Source organism: Vipera ursinii (genome assembly GCF_947247035.1).
Source record: "Vipera ursinii genome assembly, chromosome: 1".
Classification (NCBI taxonomy): domain Eukaryota; kingdom Metazoa; phylum Chordata; class Lepidosauria; order Squamata; family Viperidae; genus Vipera; species Vipera ursinii.
The window spans coordinates 282,588,286-282,614,362 of NC_139512.1; the positions used below are offsets into that span (position 1 = coordinate 282,588,286).

The 26,077-nt window shown below is 37.5% G+C and overlaps 1 protein-coding gene across 1 annotated transcript in view; it reads right to left on the reverse strand.

Moving 5' to 3' along the window:
- THBS2 (thrombospondin 2) overlaps positions 1–26,077 on the reverse strand; it is a gene marked incomplete at its 5' end in the record, with an annotated part of 54,127 nt that overhangs the window by 24,520 nt on the left and 3,530 nt on the right. The window contains 12 exon segments of the mRNA XM_083350197.1: positions 1,408–1,567; positions 2,786–2,893; positions 4,421–4,639; positions 6,272–6,424; positions 6,567–6,694; positions 7,807–7,980; positions 8,795–8,971; positions 9,755–9,925; positions 14,210–14,306; positions 16,610–16,753; positions 18,943–19,139; positions 23,402–23,486. Coding sequence (XP_083206323.1) covers positions 1,408–1,567; positions 2,786–2,893; positions 4,421–4,639; positions 6,272–6,424; positions 6,567–6,694; positions 7,807–7,980; positions 8,795–8,971; positions 9,755–9,925; positions 14,210–14,306; positions 16,610–16,753; positions 18,943–19,139; positions 23,402–23,486 — 1,813 coding nt within the window.

Below are 26,077 nucleotides of genomic sequence, written 5' to 3' on the forward strand. Positions count from 1 at the left end.
CCTTAAGCTATAGGAAGCTTTCAGATTTCTGCTGATACACATATCCAATATGTATGTAAGAAACATTCACTAAACCAGATCCAAGGCTTAACTGGTTATCTCCTCTTGCCCAAACTATAAACTGAGATTCAGCTGCCAAGAAATGCTGCAACAACATCCTTAGGACATTAATGTTTCAGGCTGCAAGTCATGCCAAAATGCATAAACCCAAAGGCATTGAAAAAATATCAAAGGTATTTGGGTTGGTAGATTTTTCAAGGCTGGGCTACTGTTCAGGTTATATTTGCCAGTTTAATAATGTTAAATATCACCATTGATTTTTCTTTCCCTTTCAGCCAAATATGTAATTTACGATTCTTATTATTCTAAGATTTAAAATAATTTCCTTTCTTTTCTCCAGGCATTTTGGCAAGCACTTCAGGTGAAGACATTTGATTTGACTGGCACATCAAATATGATTTTTCATGCAAGTGTATTCTACATAAATATTTTAATTCCTTTAATTTCTTGTGAACTGCCACATAATATTATTGGATGGCCTACAAAAACATATGAAATAACTAAAAATTGTTAGACCATAATTATACTTTCCTTCCTTATTAAGTTTATATATCAAGTGAGCGTGTTGGTATTAGAAAATATCTCTTTGTTTATAGCCTTTGTTTATAGCTTTAATATGTTTTTAATTACTGTTTTAAACTTGGGCATAATATTTAATCGTTTTTTAACTTTTGTATTTTGTTTTTATATTTATTGCCCTGTACACCGCCCTGAGTCCTTCGGGAGAAGGGCGGTATAAAAATATAATAAATAAAATAAATAATAAATAATAAATAAGGAGTTGTTTAACTGATCTATTTAACCTATTTTATTTCAGAGTACCTTGAAAAACATGATGAAGAGTCATCAAGTATTATAGAATTATTTGTCCAATAAATATCATCATAACCCATATTGGGTTATATTGGGGATATTGTCAAAAGTGATTTCACCTTGTCAATTCATGGAAAATTTTGATTGGAAATATAGCCTTCCATAGATGTATCTCCCTCCCATCCCCCAATGATAAAACCAATATAATAAATCATGGTTTTATCATGATTTTGGTCAGTTCCGGCCCAAGCATTTATTGTTGCTGGCAAAATTGTCCTTTCCGTTAGAAAAAAGATGGGCAAAAACCAAAGATATAAGGATGTTAGTATATGAACAACGAATAAAATAAATGTGAATATAATACATTTCAGGATTGCAGCTATACATTGCACCTTGTCTTACAATCATAAATGGATGGGTAGATGTACTTGAACTACAGATGTTTCCAGAAAGATATCTTTTTTTAATATGGAATGAGAGTTAATCTAGACTACTTTCTAGAAACAAAATGGAAGAGAATAAGTAGGAACATACCATCTCCATCAATATCTACTGCACACGCATCACCTTCTCCATTATGATTGGTGTCAATCTGAGCAGGATTGTGCACATATGGACAGTTATCACAACGATCACCAACCTCATCCTTATCATAATCAAATTGCCGGGGATTAAAAAGAAGTGGGCAATTGTCCTAAAAGAATAAGTAAGATTTTAGAATAAGTATGGGTGTACAGATCAAGTTTGGAAGGAATATTTCCACTCCAATTGTTAAAAAAAACACCTCAGAAAACTCTTTTCTAGGTGGCATCATCCTCCATGAAATTACAAATGGCTACTGGGATACAGGACTTCTCTTAAAGCCCCACTCCTTCCCCAACCATGAAATAAGTCTTTCTTGAAAGATCTGACAATTTTGTTGCATATACCTGTTTGCTGACAAATATATAACTTTTACTCCTAGGTTTTAAGGATTTTGCATTTATCATCATTAGGAAGCCTTCCTAGGCTCTTGTCAGTCTGGTGCATATGAAATTAATGAATAATTAATTTGCAAGTGGCCTCATTCTATGATACATTTATGACAAGAATCCCCAGCACTTCCTGTACAAGACCTTAAGACGGGCACCTGGGCCCAGCAAAAAGAGTGGGGGAGGTCTCAAAACAAAAGCTAGAGAGCCAATCTATGGGCATTCGGACTTGGACACGAACCAGGCAGATAAGGAGAGGAACTACAAGCAAGGAAACAATTCCTGAGCTTACAAACATGCGGACCAATGCGGGACAGCTAGAAACTATACAGTCAATTGGGACGGGTAGACCGGTGACCGCTCAATGAGCAGGGTGCAAAAGCAACCAGCCTTATAAGCAACCTCCCAGAACTCCACCTTTTTACTCTGATGATGTTGGCAGTTAGCTGACAAAAGCTAAGTGTATTAGCACATTAAACAGTTTTGTTTGTATTCTATCCTGGTGTTCGATTGTTTCCTTTTAAATATGAGTATACCTAGGATTTGCATCTTTAGCGTAGTTAGGGATAATGACAAGAACTTCATATATTATACTTCTTATACAAATAAATTATCCTAGGTATCATTGTCCAACTGTCATTGTCCACCCAGGGTTACTTGGATAGTGAGATGTCATATAAATTTAACAAATAAATAAACAAATTCTTTTAATACTCCCAGATGGATGCTGTAATATGCATAAAATAATAAAAAATGGCACAAATTCATGGAGAATTAGGATACTTTTGTATTACATATGGAATATGTAAATCCATTAAAATAAAGAAAAAAATATCATACAAAACTAAGACATCTTAAAGAAACTGAACATTTATTGATAGTTTCCACATTTATTTCTTCTGAATGGAAAATATGATTTAATGTAAGAAATATGAGCTTACTTTATCATCCACTACACCATCATTGTCATCATCTTCATCACAAGCATCACCTTTTCCATCCTTATCAAAATCTTCTTGTCCAGAATTTGGCAGGAAAGGACAATTATCCTGTATAAACAAAGATCTTGGATCAGTATGTAGTTTAATTTCAGAGACAGATAATAATCCCAGGTTTTGGACAACAAAAGACTTGGATGTTCAACCTGGAAGTTATGAATGTATTTCTAAAGTCATAATGGATAAAGAGATATAAATATTTATGTCTTTTTGTAAACTTTCAAGCGCTAAGAAAAAGAAGCATTTATATTGTTATTTAAATTGCTAAAATGTCATAATGAAGTCTATCACCTGATGTTTCTGGTAGATTCTCAAAGGAAGCCATTTAAATCTAGTTAAATCTAGCTATGGGCTGAGCTGTTGGGAAGAATATCTTCTAAATAATTTAGACTTTAAATTTATGCCTTCTAAATAGATTAGCCTAATTAGTTAGACTGTAACAATGAAAATAACTGCCCCCCCAAAGATGAACTGTAAGTATAGATGGATATGGTATCTGAACTGTGAGGTTAAGTGAAAATCTAACATTGCTTCTTAGTTATTAAAGAACAGAAATACATTCATTACACAAATTTATGCAGTTATGTTCAATTTTCAGATTACAAACATTCCATTAGTCAAACAATTTTAAGTAAGGTACAGAAAGAAAAGCATAAGGAACTGAATATATTTCAGATAATGAAAATAGACAATTATGCTTTGCTCACTAATGTTTTTCCTCCCTTCCAAATTAATATTGAATCTGCAGCACAATTACATTTGGAGCTGTGCAGTTCTCTGACTGTTGCATTGGTTCAAATATTGCTTACAAATTTGTATATTTGGAAAAGTGGATTCTAAATTCTTAATAACAGAAACTGCCAATGAAACTAAATTTAACTTCTATTTTTTTTTAAAAAATCAATAATTTTTCAGGGTTATGGAGTACTGTACTTCATATGTTTTTAGAGAATGTAATTCAATTCACTTGATATTGGGCTATATTGTACATTGGCATTTTATTCTGTTTGATTATTTTGTTTTAGTAAAAGTTATATTTAATATAGATTTTTCTGGTGTAGTGTATATTTGGCTGACTTGCTGATAAAATTAATTAATTAATTAACTTCAATGTAATTAATACAGGTCCCAAAGCAGGAAAAGGAAAAGAACATGGAAGACTATATGTTAAAATGATAGATAGATTAGAGAAATATATCATTTATGTTCTTTCTATCTACAATGGCCTAACAAATGGTAAAAGAGGAATAATTTCTATGTTTTCTGGACTAATCTTATTCCAGATTCAGAACTAGACTGAAGTAATAACTGAAGCTTCATAAAACTTGATAAAGTCACCATGATAAAGCCAGCCTTGCGGAAGACCATTTAAAAATTAACACCCTATTTTCATTTTAGACCGGGGGGGGGTCTTCAAACTTGGCCCTTTTATGACTTGTGGACTTCAACTCCCAGAATTCCTCAGCCAGGCACACTGGCTGAGGAATTCTGGGAATTGAAGTCCACAAGTCATAAAAGGGCCAAGTTTGAAGACCCCTGGTTTAGACACTTAGGAGCACTCTACTTCATATACTTTACCTTCATGCAGTGATAAGTAGCATTGGCAGCACAGACCAGGTTACTATTGGGCCATCCATCCAAGTCTGAGTCTTCCCCACAGATGAATCCATCACCAGCATAGCCTGTTCTACATTCACACTTGTACACAGGGTCGGTGAAATGCCCCAGGTAGATGCACTCAGCTGAACTGTGGCAACTGTGTGTTTTATCTTTGCAAGGGTTGGAGGGCTCACATACCTGAAAAGCAGATTATTATGCAAATAGTACACCCAAAATTCCTGATTAACAGAACAGCAAAGAAACAGATGCTTTAATTTCCCATCAATTGTTGAGCCTTCAGCACACGTTTTTGTAGCTGGATCCAGATATAATCATCTTTCATTAAAAACCTGGGCAAAAACCCAAGCAACATTTGCTTGTGGAGTTAGTAAGTTAAGCGCTGCTGTCAATGTAGCAATTACGAATAAACCTCTCTTCAACTAAAGCATAGCCTTAAGTCAAATGACATATTCCTTCACAAGTTTATCTCTCACATCTGTAGACTTCTGGATGTAATTAAACAATATAAAATTTACTGTGAGGCAAGAACATACAGCTCTATCCGTTTCCTATGTAATTTCAGGAAGATAAAGAAAAAAGAAAGAAATTCTGGAAGGGGGAATGGTAAGTTCTTTTGGCCATTGCCAAAAGAGTTGCTTAGGCATGTCCATGATGTCACCAGAATTGATGGTGACATTCACTTTTTCAGCAGGCAACCAACCAATAAATTGCTTTTTAAAGAATCCCATAGACACAGCTAACAGACAACAATTTCCTTTGAATGAGTCACAGCTGCTGTTTCTACTTTGTTATTGGCTTACATTATAACTTTGATATCATACTTTTAATATTAGTGTTACATTTAGAACCCATAAACTGTATAAGTCAGAAAATGGATGATGACTGAATAAAATCCAAGGTAACAAAAATCTGGGGGGGGGAAATGTGTCTTTTTAGAAAATGGAGACATTTTTCAGAAAAGTATATGGCTATGTCAAACAGCTTCACAAAATGGACCTTGGTGGGGGGAGGTTATTGACAAAAATCAGAGAAATCAGAGGCTCTACATTTTCCCTTAGTCAATCTGGCCTATTGCTACTTCTCCTCTCCCCTTTGAAGTTGTTGTGGATATGTTCACGCAGGCACCAGAAATCAAGCTTGACCAATGGAAACATTTTCCTTTAATCCAGTATTTCTCAGCTTTAGCAAATTTAAGATGCAATGGCTTCAACTCTCAGAATTCTTAAAAGAGGCTGAAGTTGAAAAACATTGCTTTAATCTACTTCTGTGACTTAGTATTTTAATCCATCCTTTCTATATGACCGCTTGTGGGAACTGGGTATGTCTAATCGAATGAAGAGAGGAACTAGGAGTGACATGATAATAGCCTTGCAATATTTGAAGGTCTGCCACAGAGGAGAGAGGGTTGACCTATTACGTGGCAGATAGGAGAAGAGGTAATGAATGGAAGTTTATCAAAGAGAGAGAAATTTCCTATCAATGAGAACAATTAACCTGTGGGATGGCTTGCCTCCAGGCTGCATCACTGGAGGCTGCATCACTGGACGTTTTTAAGGAGAGACAGGACAGCCATCTGTTTGGAATGGTATAAGGTCTCCTGCTTGAGCATGGGGTTGGATTAGAAGATCTCCAAAGTCCCTCCCAGCTTTGTTATTCTGTATTCTCTACACGAAGACATGGTTTTGCGTCTAATTGTCAACATCGGGACTGGTTTTGAATGTTATCTATTTCAAGTCTACTCTTTTAATTCCTTTCTAAAACAACAAGACTTGTAGAATGGATACATCTCTCCTATCTTCTGGCACTTACCTGTTTTTCTGTTCTGGCAGCCTCTAGGCCCACCCCGTATGGCTGAGTTCCTTTGTAGCGAGGAGGGCAGGGTAAGCAATGGAATCCTGGGTTGGTGTTTACACATCGATGGTTCTGATTGAACTTAAAGCAAACATCTGGCACGACAGCACACTGCCCCAGGGGGAAAAGGTGCAAAAAGAAGTGAGTTGTTGTGGGGGTTTTTTTAATCAGACACATCAAATAATAATAATAATGAAAACCTGCATTCCCTAGGTGGAATCCAAATAATTCACACAGACTAAAACTCATCTACCTCATCAAGGTCCTCACAGAATGTTCCATTTCCCAGATAACCAGCAGGACATGCACCGCAGGACCACGAACCATCGGGATAGCTGTTGCATTCTGCTCCAGGAAAGCAAGGGTTGGATAAACAGCCATCTGTCAAAATGCAATAAAAGAGCATCACTGTGGCAGAACTAAGAGAGAATTCATAACGAATGCTTCTGAAGAAGTAGCTTCCCGGCTTCTCTGCAATACCTGATGTAACCTCAAAATAATAGCCTCTAAATCTGTTGAAACTGATTTTAAGGCTGTTTGTGCAGATGAGGAAGGAAAACTGTTTTGCATTCTATATTATCCACAGTACTGATTTTTGTTTAGAGTGTGAAAAATGTTTTCAGTTTAAAATGTTTTGAGTTCAAAAAAAGGTTGATCTGACCTTGTGGGAAGTATTGTGGACGTTACTGTATTCCAAACATTATAGAAGTCAGAACAGATGTTATAAGCTGGAAAAGAGGCTGATTCAAGCTTAGAACATTTCTGGGGTGGTCAAGATAGTCATGGAACACTTCCACTAAAGTTGAAACAGCTGCTCCAGGCTCAAATATTTTGAAGCTGGAAATTCAATTAGATAAGATTCTATTCTAAGTTTGCCCAGATGAGGCACAAGAAAAATCAGGAAAAAAAATAACAGTTTGGTCTTTTCTTTTATTTCTCTTTAGGTTTTATAAATAATTACAAATAACAGTCTGTATTAAAAGAGAATTAAAAATTAAATTAATTAAATTCAAATGAATCAATGTCAGTATAAATCTCAAGATTTTATTGATGATTTAAAAACACATGTTGATTAGTAATTTTAAAAATATTGGTATTATGTACTTGATTTGGTCTAGAAATATCCCAAACATCAGCCAATGTGATAAAATGTAATTAAATATGCTAAAAATTAATTTAAATATTTTTACTCTCATTTTTTATAATTTTCTTCTGATGTATTCTGACTTGTCAGAGGAAAATGTCTCTTTGTTGATTCAATAAAGCTTTATGAACAGTTCATAGATTATTCGGTTTTTCTTTTTCTACTAAAATCCAGGGCAGCAATGCTAAACACTGTATATACAATGTGAAGGGACTCATTTAGAATCCGGTGCCTTCTATCTGTAAAGCAGCTAATGTATCAATGAGCTGTGACTCCCCACACATATCTCACAGGGATACAGTATATTAGTTTAGAACTCATATGACATTCCAGTGTTTTCCATATTCACCTATTGGACAATCCTGTTTATTGCACATATCACGTTGAATGACATCGCCTGCACAGGCCTTTCCACCATACTGAGGTTCTGGACTATTGCAGAGACGAGATCTCTCACGAATGCCCCCACCACAGGAAACTGTGCATGCAGACCACGGAGACCAAGGACCCCATCGACCATTGACTGGAAGAATTCAGACAACAAAATTTTAGCATAAGCAACAGAATTCAACCAATAAATGTCTGCAGTAACCACACATATTTTAACTGGTTGATTCATTAGCACAATTAATAATATAAAGCTTCTTTTTTGTTTTGTCAATATTCCAAAACACAATTTGCATACTCAAAGTAACTTACTAATATTATACCATAATTCACCAATCCCAATGGATAAAGTGATTCTGGACTGCATTTGATGTAGGTCTCTGCAAATGATGTAACTGTAGTTAAAACACCTACAGTTTAATGGCATTTCAGAAGAAAAAATGTAATCAAGAAAAAAATGCCCATTTTTTATTAAAGTAATTTAAACAAGTCACGTTAGATGGCACTAAATTGTACTTGAAATTTATCTCTTGTTATTGTTGTTGACATACAGTGGTTACTATAACACTGCACACTAGTGCTATGCACACTTCAGTAGTGATGCAAAAAATGTGCTCAGCACCTCTCTGCTATTCATTATGCAACTCTTTCTTTTTCAGACTTCTATGTGAACCTAAAAAAAGCAAGGCTGATGCAGAAGAATGAGTTTACTAACTCTGATGCTATGGGCCATCTTTAAAAAAAAGACATTTTTATTTGTGAAGCCTTCTATGCATTTAGAAACTCTGGTAAATTCACACTCTAAATCACTTGAAGAACTTGTCCTCTGTAGAACATGTAGATTTTGAACTCCTTCATAATACCCATGGAAGGCTTTTCTGCAGGCCTTGCTTTTCATGCCTAGGCATATGGCCCTATTACAAGAAAGAGATTCCTGTCAACAAACTCACTTGGACATGGGTCCCTTTTGCATTCTTCAGTTTCACGTCCACCTCCTTTGCAGCCTTTCCCACCCATCTGTGGGATTGGGGAATTGCAGAGTCGTATGCGTGTGATATTGCCTACTCCACAAGTTACGGAACAAGAAGACCAAGGGGACCAGTGACTCCAACCACCATCTTGACGTACTGATCAAGAGAAAGAAAATAATAATAATGAACTTGCATCCTCAGCCCCCAAAGAATCTAAGGGAAATTCCAATTTATCTCTAGGTGTATATAAATTGGTTTATAATTCAAGATATAATTATAATTATATCTCTCACTGTTCCAGCTACCTCTTAGTCAGCCCTCCAGCCATGTCAACAAATTGCACACATAGCTGTATAAACACCCATCTGGGTCAGACAGAGCAGTATTTTCACCAGTCAATTGCCACTTGAGCAATTCCCTCTTGGGGAAAAGTAAAGGTAAAGATAAAGGTTTCCCCTGTTCAGTCATGTCCAACCCTAAGAGGCAATACTCATTTCCATTTTTTAGCTGAGGTAGCCAGCATTGTCTGCAGACATTTACAAGGTCCTGTAGCCAGCATGGCTGTTTGCCAAAGGTGCACAGAATGCTATTACCTTCCCACCAAAGAGGTACCTATTTACCTACTCACTTGCTTTTGAACTGCTAGGTGGGCAAGGAGTTGGGGCAAGTAATGGGAGCTTGCCCCATCTCATGGTGCTTGGGTCTCAAACCCAAGCTTTCCAGCTGACAAGCACCATGTCTTTAACAGTGGAGCTATTGTACCCCCTAAAAATACTCCAAAAAAAATATTAGATAACAGTAAAGGTATATAGGACTGAGCATATCTTAAAAAGTGATTGATCTCATGGTACCTCATCTTTATCCTTCTTTTAAGATTAATCCCAGATTTACTGTCCTTTTATTTGGATGCAAAGCAAACTAAAGCATTGTAACACTCACTGCGATTGTCACATTTGCCAAGGGAGCAGGTCCTGGTCTGAATGGACGGGCCTCGGCAAGTGTTGCTGGTGACATCGCATGACCTTCCTCGCTGCTGGGTTCCAGAGCCACATGTGACTGAGCACTCTGTCCACTCTGACCAAGGTGACCAGCCTTCCTCCTGATCGTCAGCTGCAAATCGGGAGACATAAATACTCTGAGACTGTCCGGTTATTTACAAATATTAGCCTGCCAAAATTTACAGATAGGCTAAGAATCAGAAGGACAGAAGATGCAAAGAAATCTCTGTAGTGTGCTAACTTTCCAAAAGTGGTATGCAGCACAAAGCCCAATGATACGTGGTTATTATTGCATAGCAAGTTGTGATAATTTAGTTTATCTCATCTCTATTTAGTTCCAGATTCACAGAGATTGCTGTTATTTTTTTTTAAAGTGGCCTTTGTAAACATCACGGAGGATAGTTTCCAAAACATCCCCTTTGTTTTGAGTTTGAATTAGAGTATGAATCACACACGGAGGAATTTTCAAATAAATAACACCCCTACTTAAAAAAAACTGAAGTAGAAAGTCCCAGTATGAAGTTCCTATTTAAAGGCTATACCATTTCAAATTGCAGAGTTTAACTGAACCAAGAGCAAAAATCCTCCCGATGCCAACATGACAAAACATACGTTGCGATGTCATGCCACAACTTTCGCCTTTTTTATGTGCGCCATAGTGCTGCACATGAGTATATCATCCACCTGGAAGTGAACAGCACTTCCTTTTGATGCCATAAAGTATTCCTGCTTCTTCATAGCCTTTCCACAGCGAAAGTAACATATGTTTGCGATATGAAGAGCTCGAAGAAGAGAAAGTAGTAATGACTCATGTATTGTTGACAAAATATATACTGTAATACTGATTCGGCATAGTTAGCAATCCCTTTTAGGCTGTAAAAAAAAAAGGCAGAAAAGTGACACTTCCCTTCTGCAAACTTTGCCCAACGGCTTTTGATTTTTGCAGTAGTGGTTGATTTGTTTATGACCATGATCTGCATCAAGTGAACCAGGATAAACAATCGACACTTTTGAAGACAAGGAAAAATGGCAAATGAGAAGCCTAATATACAAGCTTTACCACCCTTCAGCTTTCTTTGAATTTGCTGTATGGTAACAAAGATAACTTTAGAACTTAAGCAGAGCAGTACTGGACCAAATCAAAGGCCTGCAGAGTCTGATATTCTTTATAGTCTTAAAAACAAATTAGAGTGTACCAAAGGTCTGTAGAATCTATCAAAAATTTGCAATACACTCAATGCTCAGTTGTGTCCCTGTTAGTGGTGTCCTTGGAGGATCAGCAGAACTGTAATTGCCTAACTTCACCCAGATGAAATCAAAGTAAAAAAGGTAAAGGTAAAGGTTCCCCCGCACATGCGTTCTAGTCGTTTACAACTCTAGGGGCTGGTGCTCATCTCCGTTTCAAAGCTGAAGAGCCAGCGCTTGTCCGAGGACGTCTCCGTGGTCATGTGGCCGGCATGACTGGACGCTATAGGCGCACGGAACGCTGTTACCTTCCCACCGTAGTGCTCCCTATTTTTCTACTTGCATTTTTACGTGCTTTCGAACTGCTAGGTTGGCAGAAGCTGGGACGAGTAACAGGCACTCACTCTGTTATGTGGCACTCGGGATTCGACCCGCCAAACTGCCAACCATCTGATCAACAAGCTCAGCATCCTAATCCACTTGAAATCAAGGAAGACCAAACAAAATACATTACCTATTTAGCTGAATGACTTTATTATGAAAAAGTATTTGAATAAAGCACAGGGCTAACCATTTCTAACTCAAATACTTTGGCCACCTAACGAAAAGGAAGGACTCACTGGAGAAGAGCGTAATGCTGGGAAAGGTTGAGGGCAAGAGAAGAAGGGGACGACAGAGAATGAGGTGGCTGGATGAAGTCACTGAAGCAGTAGGCGTGAGCCTGAATGGATTCCAGAAGATAGTAGAGGACAGGAAGGCCTGGAGGAATGTTGTCCAGGGGGTTGCGATGGGTGGGACATGACTTTGCAGCTAACAACAACAACAACCATTTCTAATCGTAAATAATACATGATTTTTACATACTGATTAATAATTTCATGAGATCAAAAAATACTTTTATTGCATTCTGTTCAATGAGGTTTGCTTATCCACTGAACTAACACTCATAATTGCAGATGTATCATTAAATATTACCTTGTTGTTGTTGATGTTGTTGTTGTTGTTGTTAGCTGCAAAGTCATGTCCGACCCATCACGACCTTATGGACAATGTTCCTCCAGGCCTTCCTGTCCTCTACCATCTTCTGGAGTCCATTTAAGCTCACGCCTACTGCTTCAGTGACTCCATCCAGCCACCTCATTCTCTGTCATCCCCTTCTTCTATTGCCCTCAATCATTCCCAGCATTAGGCTCTTCTCCAGTGAGTCCTTTCTTCTCATTAGGTGGCCAAAGTATTTGAGTTTCAACTTCAGGATCTGGCCTTCTAAAGAGCAGTCAGGGTTGATCTCCTCTAGGACTGACCGGTTTGATCGCCTTGCAGTCCAAGGGACTTGCAGGAGTCTTCTCCAGCACCAGAGTTCAAAGGCCTCAATTCTTTGGCGCTCGGCCTTTTTTATGGTCCAACTTTCACTGCCATACATTGCAACTGGGAAGACCATAGCCTTGACTATACACAGTTTTGTTGACAGGGTGATGTCTCTGCTTTTTAGTGTGCTGTCTAGATTTGACATGGCTTTCTTCCCAAGGAGCAAGCGTCTTTTAATTTCTTGGCTACAGCCCCCATCTGCAGTGATCTTGGAGCCCAGGAAAATAAAATCTGTTACTACCTCCATTTCTTCCCCATCTATTTGCCAGGAATTGAGAGGGCCAGATGCCATGATCTTGGTTTTCTTAATGTTAAGTTTCAAGCCAACTTTTGCACTCTCCTTCTTCACCCGCAACAAGAGGCTCTTTAGTTCTTCTTCACTTTCTGCCATTAGAGTGGTATCATCTGCGTATCTTAGGTTGTTGATATTTCTTCCGGCAATCTTAATTCTAACTTTTGATTCATCTAGCCCTGCCTTTCTCATGATGTGCTCTGCATATAAGTTAAATAGGCAGGGCGACAGTATACAGCCTTGCCGGACTCCTTTCCCAATTTTGAACCAATCAGTGGTTCCGTGTTGAGTTCTCACTGTTGCTTCTTGGCCCGCATATAGGCTTCTCAATAGACAAATAAGATGGTCTGGTACTCCCATCTCTTTAAGAACTTGCCACAGTTTGTTGTGATCCACACAATCAAAGTCTTTAGCAGAGTCAATGAAGCAGAAGTAGATGTTTTTCTGGAACTCCCTAGCTTTCTCCATGATCCAGCGTATGTTGGCAATTTGATCTCTAGTTCCTCTGCCTCTTCGAAATCCTGCCTGTACTTCTGGTAGTTCTCGATTCACATACTGCTGGAGTCTAACTTGTAGGATTTTAAGCATAACTTTACTAGCATGAGAAATGAGTGCAATGGTGCGATAGTTTGAACATTCTTTGGCACTGCCTTTCTTTGGAATTGGAATGTAAACTGATCTTTTCCAATCCTGTGGCTACTGTTGAGTTTTCCAAATTTGCTGGCAAATTTAGTGTAGCACTTTTACTGCATCATCTTTTAAGATTTTGAATAGCTCAGCTGGAAGACTGTCACCTCCACTAGCTTTGTTGTTGCTCAGCTTTTCTAAGGCCCACTTCACTTCACATTCTAGGATGTCTGGCTCGAGGTCAGTGACCACCTCATTGTGATTGTCAGGGACATTAAGCTCATTCTTGTATAGTTCCTCTGTGTAATTTTGCCACCTCTTCTTAATCTCTTCTGCTTCTGTTAGGTCTCTGCCATTTTGGTCCTTTATCATGCCCATTTTTGCATTAAATGTTCCCTTCATCTCTTCAATTTTCTTGAAAAGATCTCTGGTCCTCCCTATTCTATTGTTTTCTTCTATTTCTTTGCATTGTTCATTTAAGAAGGCATTCTTATCTCTTCTAGCTATTCTCTGGAATTCTGCATTCAAATATTACCTAATAAACAATATAATCCATGCCTTATATGGTGCAGCAAGAAAACACAAGTAGTCAGTGCACCTACAGATTTAGGAGGTTTTTCTTTCTACTTGCTGTCAATCTCTTTGGAGGAAGAGATATGGGAGCCAGCTGTGAACTGGTTTCCATGATCTCAGAAATTTGAGGCTACTATGATTTCTTGGGGTGCAGTGCACCCCAAGAATATCAGCAAGAACGTCAGCAAGGATCCTTGCTCTTCATTTGGGGAATTGCCATTTTATTTCATTCTGCACTTATTTCCCTATGTGACCACATTTATTCTTTGGTTATTGAATTGCTGTCTTTGGCTTATCTTGAATACAACGATGGGAGGCTGCACCATACAAGTTGGGAAAATGTAGCATACTTACTGTGAGAGCAGACAGGACAGCACTCGCCATCAATAAAAGTTGGACGGACACAATGCACAGGCGGGCATGTGATTTTATTGCACACCATTTTAGAGTTCTATATAACAATAATAAAAAACCCAGGGTCAGATTATGATACAGAAATGAAGTCAACTAAAGATATCTCATTAAAAAAATGGAAACATGCAAATTTTTGAAACTGAATTGGGTAAGCTGATTTTCTTTTTGATAAAAAAGATACACCAAATGATATAAAATTGAATTTGCTATTTTCATGCAGTAGCACACATATCTCCAATGAGATATCATTCAGAACTCATGGTCTTGGTCAAGAGGAATTATGGATAATGTTTCCATTCTGGTCCTTCTGTTATACTGTATTCCTCTCAGTCACAATCTTTAGTTCTTTAGTCTACATCCAGAACATCTGTGGACTGTGAGAGTTGAGGTTAGAAAAAAGCCAAGTTGGCAAGATACATCCATCATGATGCAAACTTTTTGTTCATGTATGACTAATCAACAGATGTATAAAAGAGGTGGGGCTTTAACTGGATGCACCATCTTGCTTTTTTGGCACCTTCTCACTCATGTTGGATGAGTTGGAATGGGGAACAGGGAAAGAGGTTCAGGATTGCCATACTATAGAACAGGGGTCCTCAACCCCCGGTCCATGGACCAGGCCACGGCATGCCAGCGACTCAGCCGCACAAACAAGCAAAGCCTCATCCACAGGATGCAGGCAGCACACAAAAACACGCCCCCCCCCCGGTCCATAGAAAAACCTCTCTCCACATAACCAGTCAGGATGCATACAGAAGGTTATAAGGTTATAGCTTTAATTTGGCAAGATTCTGTCCATTAGATGCAAGCAAATAAAGGGCTAGAATTTGATTGCATCTCACTGTCTCATCTCTGGGTTTGGGCCTGACGTATACATGCTCTTCTTCCTATCAGCTCCCAAAGTACCATTTTCCATAGTGGATGTTCTACAAGCAAAGACCCCTGTTGAGCACTAGGTCACTGAAGATGGTAAACAAAATCTCTCAGCCTGCCCATTATAAGAAGTCTAAGAAGGCAAAATGCTTCATTTCATCTTCGCTTTGGAGCTTCTGAGCATCTACTTTTACGTCCACTAATATGGTGGCATGAAAAAACTAAAATCTGAAGCATTTCATCAATAATGGTAATTGGCCCAAGTATAAAGAGGCATTTGTTGATATCACATTCCATCACTTCTATAGCATGAGGATGTTGCAGAAAGGAGGAGAGCTGGGTTACTAAAAGGTGAAGAGTATAAGGAGAATTAGGAGATGGTCTTCACTGTGAAGGCTTTCACCATAAATGATCTTCATATAAAGGAAAACAGTCTAACAAGGAAGAACCCTGTTCATCTTATCTTACCAAAATTAAGATGCTATGTAATTCCAGTGGCCCAAGTCTGGGATTTATTGCAATTATTCCTCAAAGACTTTCACATGGCCTGGATTATGAACTGATCACCATTTTATAATTAAACATTGTATTTCCTGTGGAAAAATTCCTATTTTTTCTTTGTTTAATTCAGTTTATATGATTGATCATCTCACCATAGTAAAACACAACCAACAATGAAAATAAAATATACAACCAGCAATTAAAAACACAACCAACAATGAAAATAAAATATACAACCAGCAATTAAAAACACAACCAACAATGAAAATAAAATATTCAACCAGCAGCCACAGTTTAAAAAAACAAGCAAACAATGATTTGCATAACCATCTCATAGATAATAATTGACAACCCAGTGTCTAAGCTCATGAACATAGCTATTGTTAGGGCCAACCTAAGTTATTGGGGGATGATGTTCCATAGGACAGGTGCAATAACAGGAAAGGCTGTCTATGGGCCCCATAACCTGCCCCTTCTGCTGGATCTAATAAAATGGGTAGGAATAATTGGGAGAGCTAGTCCCACAAATAACTTCCTGTTCATGATACCTTAGCATTTGATTAAGGTTTGAAATAACAATCTATCACTCCATGAGCTAAATATTAAATTTGGAATTGGCTACATTCTATGCAATGGGATTTAGAGCATAGTTAGTATATTTATCTTTACCCTATTAACACTTGTTGTTCAAGATCTTACATAGCACACTGGAATGGTTTGTCTTGTTATTTTTTTTAAATGCATCAATTAAATTCTTTATCATTCCTTCTACATTCCTTTGCCTGTGTATGGAAATAACAGTCCAGACCAAAAATCCAATCTTATAAGCAACAGAAATGGAAGTTTATTAAGACTGCCCATTGGTGTTTTTTCATTCATCTTGGACATCAATGCAGACTTTAAAAACATATCATGACTGAGATAAGGAAACAGTGTATAGTTTGAAAGGAATCTTAAAAGGCTCACCTGGCAGCTACATTTTGTACAGCTGTCCACAACCCAGTGTGAGTTATTTGCAAATTCACGGCCATCTTGCCAGCAAGCAGTCTGGTTCTTGAGTGTTTTGTTGGGACCAAGCAACTCTGATACAATTTTGTTATTCTCCTCTGACTGTACAATAAAAGGATGAACTGTTACATCATGAATACATCATGAAGAAATAAATGTGAAATTTGACCTAAACTAATTTGTAATTAGTTTAGAAATGCAGAATACTTAGAAAGGACATTATTTGTAACCAGCTAATACATCAGTCAAAAAGGAAGCAAACAATTCAATTGCCATCTTTTTTTGGAAGAGGGGTGGGTACAAATATCAATTAATGTTACAAGTCATGCCTGTCAATCGTATGCAGATTGCAATAAATTCCGTGGAAAGGCTATTCCTCCACTACAACTTTATTCAGTACTGGAGTCCACTCATCTAATGGACATTAGGCCACTTCAGATCTATTTCAAGGGTGTGGAGAGTGTCAATGTGGTATGATACTTCAGGTCCTGGAAGAGAACTAGGGAAGTTCAAAAGGCTTTCATCCAGAGAAACTAACTGGATGACCCGAGTCATTTGTTCTCAATCCCACCTACTTCAAAGAGTTACTATTAGAAAAACAAGATAAGGGACAGCTTCTGAAATGGGATGAAAAGAAGAAGTAAGTCAACAAGCAAGCAAATAAAAATGTGTGGATTTGATTAACAGCACAGAGTTGGCTATAATGGTAACTATGATTCAAAAAAAGATCGAAGCATTTTGGAATGGGCATAGGTTTGCGAGCTGAAATATTTTCCTATCACCTGTTTCCAAAGTATATGCCAAACAAATAGAGAAATAGGCCAGCAGAAGAGCCAAAAAGGAATAGATAAGAATCAAGGCAGAGAGGAACTTAACTGCCTCTCACCAAATTCCAACAGGACCAAGCAAAAACAAGGGGAAAAAAATTCTAAGTCATTTCAATATTCCAAATCCAAGGAGATCATCTCTTCCAATCATCTTTCTACTCTACCCTGGAGCCCCATTACAGACCCATACAAACCCACATCCAATTCAGCCACCCTAATGTTAGCTTGAGAGCCAATTTGGTGTCGTGGTTAAGGCATCAGGCTAGAAACTGGAAGTCCTGTCTAGGGCATGAAGCTGGCTAGGTGACTTTGAATCAGTCACTTTCTCTCAGCCCTAAGTATTAAGCAATGACAAACCACTTTTGAAAAATCTTGTCAAGAAAACTGCAGGAACTAGACCACGAAGCCTCCAAGAATGGGACACAATTGGAAGACAAAAAAAAGGGTAACTCAATTTAGTCTGGGTTTGGCTATTTAATTTACATGTCGCTAAACTCATAGAAAATTGTGGAGTAAGTTATTCTGTGATTTCAGTGAATTGAATTAAAGTATGACCAAGTCTGGAACCAGCCTACTGTGAAAAGCATGATGCATTCATCGTATATTATATTACATAGTCTATGGCTTAGAATCAGCAAAGAGGAACCTCTTAGGCATTATGTATTCTAGAATAGAATAGAGCTGTAAGAGACCTTGGAGATCTTCTAGTCCAGCCCCCTTCTCAAGCAGGAGAATCTATACCATCTCAGACAGGTCCAGTCTCTTGAAAATTTCCAGTGATGGAGTGCCCATGATTTCTGGGGGTAAGCTGTTCCACTGGTTGATTGTCCTCACTGTCAGGAAGTTTCTCCTTAATTCCAGGTTGCTTCTCTCTTTGATCAGTTTCCAACCATTGTTTCTCATCCTTCCCTCTGGCACTCTGGTGAACAACCTGACCCACTCTTCCTTGTGACAGCCGTTCAGATACTAGAATACTGCTATCATGTTTATATAGTTTAAGGGTAGGAAAGAAACTGTGCTTTGGGATTATAATTATGAATGCTAGTAGAATATTAAGCAAAAGGCTTAATATGTGATCCTTATCCTTATCAAGGTTTTGTCCCTTGAATAAATAAATGTGTATAACCAGTGGTGGGATTCAGCCGATTCGCACCACTTCGGCAGAACCGGTAGCTAATGTTTTGTTGCCCAGGCCCAGAATGGACTTCCGGAAGCGGCATCCACACAGAGAACCAGTTGTTCACATATTTGGATCCCACCATGGGTGCATATGTATGAGAGAGAGAGAGAGAGAGAAAAACAGAATCCTCATAATTACCGAAAGGTTTTTAGTCGTGTGAACCCTGAAGGTAGATTAGAATTTCCATCACCCATTGCTGGAAACAATGGCCAATGTAATCCAACTATATCCTGGGAACGCAAGGCTGGAAACCTCTTAGAACAAGAATTAATGGAGGTACCTACCACACTTTTCAGTTTCTCAGACAAGCCATTAATAACAACTCGTAGTCCATGGAGTTCAGCAAACATAGACCCAAGCTCTTCACAAGAGCGATCACAGAATTCAGCTTTCTTCTCTGTGTTTTCTCCAACATACTCTGTTATGATTGAAGGACTGAGGTGCAGGATCTCTGTGTTCTCATTAATAGTGTTCACTTCAGCTGCAAAGAAAGAAAACAAAATGAGAACACACAGAGACCAAAATATTTTCCACTTATTATAACCTTTGATCAAAATTATACATTGATGCATTAGATGGATTTCAAAAGGATCTCTTCTGGAATAGGTTCAATTCAAATTACATCACAGAAGAAAACAGGTTGAATACCTGCTCTTTTCAATTATTCCTTTCCACAGCTTAGCTCCCAAATCTACGGAAATATCCTCTCCTATCTCAGAAGGTAATGGAAAACTTCTTTAGAAATGCCATAGAAAGCTGTTAAACTACTGCAATTCATTTACAATCATAATATGCATCATATACAACATTGCCCTTCTGAAAGTACTCTTGAAGTCTTTTTCAATATTCTGGATCCTGGCAGAATTTTACTTTAAAAACGGAGCAAAAAAAGTAGTGTAGTTAAAATCAATGTTTGTGTCTTAATCATTTTCCTTCAGAAATGACCGCATAGTAGGAATGTTAAGGCACGAACATTAAAGATACCACAATCATCCTTTTTAAGGACTTTTTAAATGTCCCAACAACTTGCTTGAACTTGTTCATTATTGGAGACATCTTAACTTCACTGAATAAAGGGTGAGTAGCAGGCATGTGGCTTTAGGAAAATAATTCTGCATTGACCAATTGTACCTTCTTTTGTAGGCTGTCCACAGGGTGTAGACACAGCCACCATCTTGTCTTTGTTTATACCCTGCAGACACCCTTGGAAGAGAGATAGAGAGAATATGATGTCACCAATGAGATTAATATGTTATGGAAAGTTGGCCCCAATTTTGAACTTGGCATAATTACCATGGAAGTGCAATCATTTGGATTGGATTCCAAAATCTTTTGATGTTCCAGCCAGGAGTTAACTTTGCTCCTCTCCATAGCCCAATGTTGTATTCGATCATCAAATCCAAAGCACTGCACAACCCTAATAATTATTCTGCTGTTTCAGAAGAAGGACAGGGTTATATGGAAATCAGGACCTCCATTCACCCTTGGTATTGCTTTTCTTCTGGGATAATGCTGGGAGTGGCATTACATGCACCATGATTAGTTGGTCTGGCTGAGAGAATGGAAGGTAAATGGGATGGAGGACAGGCACCCCCCCTTCTTTTCCTGTAGCTTACTAGACACTCTGAAAATCAAATGGATGGGGAGACGGGATGAAGAGCCTTCTGAAACATATTGTGAGGGGTTGAAAGAGTACGCTCCACCATGAGAAATCTGTCCCCACATTTTGCCCTAAGTGATCTTTGCCTTCTTTGGCTTTTTTCAGGCACAGAAAGTAAGATTAAGGGTGGGGCGTATTAAGCATACTGAAAATCCCACTCAGGGGGAGCAGGGGGGGTAATCTCAACAGAACAGATCTAGGATTGTATCGTATGGATTTTCTGCTCATCTTTTATCGTATAAACCCTATTTTCCACTCCACAAAACTGAAGACATGAAGGTTCCCTAAGTGTTACTATTTCAATGTACGTTTCACTCCCTTTGGGTAGACAACAGCCTTTCTAAACCGAGTTGGCAGAAAGCTGCACATTTCTGTCAGAGCATGTCTAATGCTGGTACAATGCTTCTTGGCAGCATTTTTTTGCTAAAAGAACAAATGCTGGGTTTTTTTTAAAAAAAGATAAATTTAGAGGCACAATCCCTAAACTCCAGATTCTTGGCATAAGTTTGGGAACTACAAGTGAAGTGGCTTGCTCTCAATATGACTAAGATCCATAGAATTTTAGAGTTGGGAACAGCCAATCTGCATGCAGATTGTTGCAACAAAAGTATTCCTATGTTTAGTATGGCCCATACCAGGTTCTTAACATATCATAAGAGAATAAGCAATGAACTGGCCCATTTAGTCCAGCTATCTGTTCTCACAGTGGTCAACCAACGGCATAAGGAAGCCCATTAGTCTCTCAGCAGATGGCCTTCAGAGGCAGCCACCTTGCCATCAGGGCTAGTAGACATTGATCCCCATGTCTTCCTTGAATTGATCAAACAATCCACTGTGCAAGCCATCCTACAGATGATCCTCTCTTCAAATATTTAGTTGAAATTTGTTTCCTTGCCTTTGCATCTTCATCTAAAAAATATTTCTGTACTCTCCACCATTACTTCTTGTGAAACAAATTTGGAAACTCATAGTTTCCAAAATTACTCATTGTGTAATTTTAATTTTTGGAATGGTCTTAATAATTTAGAACTCATGGAACATGTAGATTCCATTACATTTTAGCATTACATGCCAGTAAAGAGAAACTAAAACAGCGTTCCTAGAATTCTTATTTCAGAATACTTTAATTAATTGGTTTTATTTCATAATTTTTAAGCCATATCCTATGTCCAAATATTTAATGGTATGTTCCTTAAGCAAAGGGCAAATTATAGGAACCATGGCAAAAAGAAAGGTCATTGTCCTCTAGACGTTGCTGTTTAAAATGTTCAGAAACCTGCTGGTATTTCTTCAATTGCATTACTAGTGACTCTAGAGCAGGGGTCTTCCACCTTGGCCCTTTTATGACTTGTGGACTTCAACTCCCAGAATTCCTCAGCCAGCATGCCTGGCTGAGGAATTCTGGGAGTTGAAGTCCACAAGTCATAAAAGGGCCAAGGTGGAAGACCCCTACTCTAGAGAAAGGGCAACAGACTGACATCACCATGTTATGCCTAGTTATAGTAGTGAAAATCAGTAGGAATACCAGAATGGAAATATAATAACACTACAAAGTGGCTAAATAGGAGAAAAGTGGATATTTGATCTGTGAATAATCCGAAATACAACTTTCATCAAAGAAAGGCTTTTTGGCAGCGGAAAGTCTTACTGCTAATGATACTAACTTGATTTAATTGTGAAGTCAACAGCTAACTAAATCTTTTCCAATGTGTGTAATGAATTCTTTCCAGCACTGAGAAATTCAACTTACTTGGCTATTTAAAGACTTCAGACTAGAAGCCTTAAAAATGCAACACTGCACAATGGAAAATTTATCATGAAGTGGAATATGCTTAAATGTCAACTTGATGGAATAAAATGACGTCTTCCTACCATGTAGACATAAAAGTGTAATAGGCTGCTCACATGCATAATAATTAATGTGAGATTATGACATCAACCTCAACTGGGTTTTGACCAAGCATATTAAGACTGCAATCATCATAATGGATCCAGAGGCAGTCCAAACAGTAACCAAAAAAAAAATCCTATTGGCAATTTACCTCCAGCAAAAAACAATATTGGGGGTTCCACCCCTCCCTCTGATCATTTCCATAATTCTAATTGGTCCATTTAATAAGATTTTTATATGTACTTAGATAAGGCTATTTCATCTTTCTTTGTCTTTGGCTCTTAATACAAAAATATATCCCAAATGAATGATACCTTTGTGAGATGTCATATCTATTCAGTTTTGCTTTAATTGTACTTAATAAAAAAAACCTAAACTTTTAAAGATATCAAATGGACCCTAGATCTCAGGCCAACCTATTACATTTTGGGTGGATATACACTGATTTTAAAGTACACTTTAATATTTAGGCAATTGACTTGTCAGGTCTATTTTACATGGGATAATAGCTTATGAATTTTCAGGTATTTTCGGCCCTGATTTCTTGACACACCAGCTTTGGTGGATAGGAATTAGAATCCAACATTTGGAAAGGCAGAGATTATCTAATCCCATTTACTTCTTTGGAAAAATAAATTTTGGAGATAGGATTGAGTAAAATAAACCAGGAAGCTGTTCTCCTTTTTCATAAACTATTGAAAAGTTTTTGAAGTCCTTCCTTCCTTCCTTCCTTCCTTCTTTCCTTCCTTCCTTCCTTCCTTCCTTCCTTCCTTCCTTCCTTCCTTCCTTCCTTCCTTTTCTTTATAGGTATGAAATCTGACTGGGTGACTTTGGACCAGTCAATCTCAGCCTAACCAACCACACAGATTGTTGTTGTGGGGCAAATGGAAGGAGGAAGGTGTAATAGGTATGTTCACTGCCTTGAGTTATTTATACAAATAATAAAGGTAAGATAATATATAAATGCAAAGGCCCATGTTTGGTAGGAGTTGTAGTGAGAAAACAGCAAGGAGAACAGTTCATGGTTAATTTTATTATCAACTATACTAAACATTTCATTCTATTAATTTACACTTCCATTCTTTTCTTCTCCCATTTACCTCCCATTACACTTCCTTTTGGGTTCAGCCTAACAGAGAAGGAAAAGGTTGTGCATAAATCCAGAAGTAACAATGCCACATCTTGTTCTTACCTGATTGACTTCTCTGGCATCCTTTATTGCGCAAAATATCCTCTACTGTAGTTCCAAAAACCAGATAAAGATTTTGTAGGAGACCCTGAAAACAGAAAGAAGTATTTCTCATTTTTCTCATATATATATTGTTGACTGTTTTTTAAACTGAATTTAACAATGAATAGATTAACAAATGCAATTTTTATTATGATAAAAATGTTTTTCAAATACATTGGTTTATGGGTAAAGAGGTATTTCTATGGCACGGAATTAATATTACACCAACTGTCTTTATAACGCATTTTCAAAAGTTCTAATGTTCAATGTGATGATACATAAACACAATAATAAAGGAGGAATAAAGAATCAGAAGAGCATAATTTAAAGACTTTCTTAACATGGACTTCATCAGATGATATTAGTCAAGTGATTATTTCTTAGTGTAAGCAATATCACTGGATCACAATAAAGTCATGATGGAATCCCATAGAGGAAAGATGTTAAAAACTACAATAACTTGGTATACTATAGAGTAATATGACAACATTCATAATATAGTAATTGGCGCATATTGGCTTCTAATACCCAAATCCTGGGATGATGCTAAATATTTTCTAATAACAATTAGAAATATATAATTTACCAACCTCATGAAATTATAGTTTCCAGCATTCCTTGGAAAGAGATTAGTTAAAAGTAATCTTTGATGGGTTTAGTCGTGTTTTCTTCTAGATGGATTTGTAATCTAAGTTGTAAAATAGTAATATGTATTTGCCCAATTACTTTCCATTCCTGGTGAATAGTTGAGAACTAAGAAGGTTAACTACTTTTCTATCCTAATCAGTTTGTGGAGCTAAGAAAAGAGCAGAAAAATAGAAATGGAAAACTCACTCCAATCTTCAGCCTTCATTAGTGCAATAAAGTATCTACGGCCCAACCAGTGGTCTGAGTAATAAAAGTTTAAATCTGAGGACACCTGGAAGGCTACAGATTCATCACTCATGTTTTAGAGAGTAAGAAAGCAATTTCTAATTTTTCTTTCCCCCCCTTCAGATGCAAACTGAAGAAAAAAGATACACGTTTCCATCTCAGTATGACTAACATGGAATGAATGTGTAATTCAACATCTTTCAAACAGTTTGGATAGATGTATTGTAGTTTTGAAAAAAAATACAGCTGTTAGCATCTGTACCATCAATTGACGCTAATCCACCAATTAACACACCCCGGGGAGATACCCATAGACCAATTCCCACAGTCTATAAATGCTATGAATAAGATCACAATCCTTCATGTAAACTTTTTTGAGTTCTATTCAACTCATTTGGACTTCCTTCTGAAAAATGTGACCCACTGGACTGTTAATAGCCATGTGTATGAGATGGACGGCCTATAAATTTACTAAATGATCAAGTCTACTTTTCCCCAACTTGCAGAGTACAACTGACTGCTTCTTATTTAAAATCAAACTAGTATGCTCAATTATTTACAAATAAATCCTGAGCCAAAGAAACACCATGGATTGAATGACAGAATAAGATTTCAATTTTTCATAAGATTGAAACCCCTCAATCTGAAGCAGGCTTTGCCTCCACAAAAATGCCCATTAAGTCCTTTATCTGCTCTTTTTGGCACAGACAACAAAATCAGTTTTATCTTAATATTTTTTACAACAATATCTTGAATGTGGATATGTACTGTTAAATCCTCGTTATGTATTACTTAATTTCTTTGTTTATATTGCACCAAGTTCTTGATAAGCAAAGGTAATAAGTCAGAAATAAATAAATTACAGATGGGTATACTGGACTCATGTACTTCAGTTCTGCAAAAGAGAAACCCTAGTTGAGCAGCCCTTATTTTATTTACTTATTGATTAAATTTATATGCTGCCCATTGTCCTGATAAGATGACTGTCTTAAGTGCTTCCTTAAGATGATACCACAATTCAAAGAAACAAAGCAATCCTTGCAAAGTATTGTTTCAATAGCTTCTGTTAAGTATCCAAATTCCATAGTTGCCTTTTTCCCCCTTCTTGATATCATGCAACATGTGGTCACAACCCTCAATTGTTTTTGAATAGCTATTTTATGTTCACAAAAGACATTCTACACACCATAATGGACTTTCAGAAATTCATAGGATTAACATTTTAGTTAATTACATAAGGAGTGTTTCAAAAGTATTGTGCAGTTAAAGTATAAGCTTGCAAGAAATGAAGCTCATTATTAAGTTCTCAGTCCTGGAGAAACTGTCTAATTTAGTGTTAATTAAGGAATTTAAGACCCTTGAGATGCTGATCTCATAGTTGATTGTGCTTCAAAAGATGAGACATGGAGGACTAGAATAAAATATCCTACAGAACAGGAAATTGTTGGCCAAACTGGACAATCTTACCTTATTTCCTCGCTCACCTGATAAGGTATAGTTTAGAAATAGTGGATATGTCATTTTCTATTTTATATGCTATTTCAGAAATTGTTTTCTCCAGTTATGCAAGCTGTAAATTCTGGAAGTTTAGTCCAGGACACTAGTTTGGAGAAGGCTGAACTGAATCCTGTAGCCTTTCCTCCCCAGAGTGCTAGCTCACTAGTAATCTTGCAAAAATCACTGTGGCTTCTAGCTTGCATATAGATCAAGTGCTTTGTCTGGGGGGGAGGAAGGAAGAGAAGGAGCAGGAGGAGGAGGAGGAGG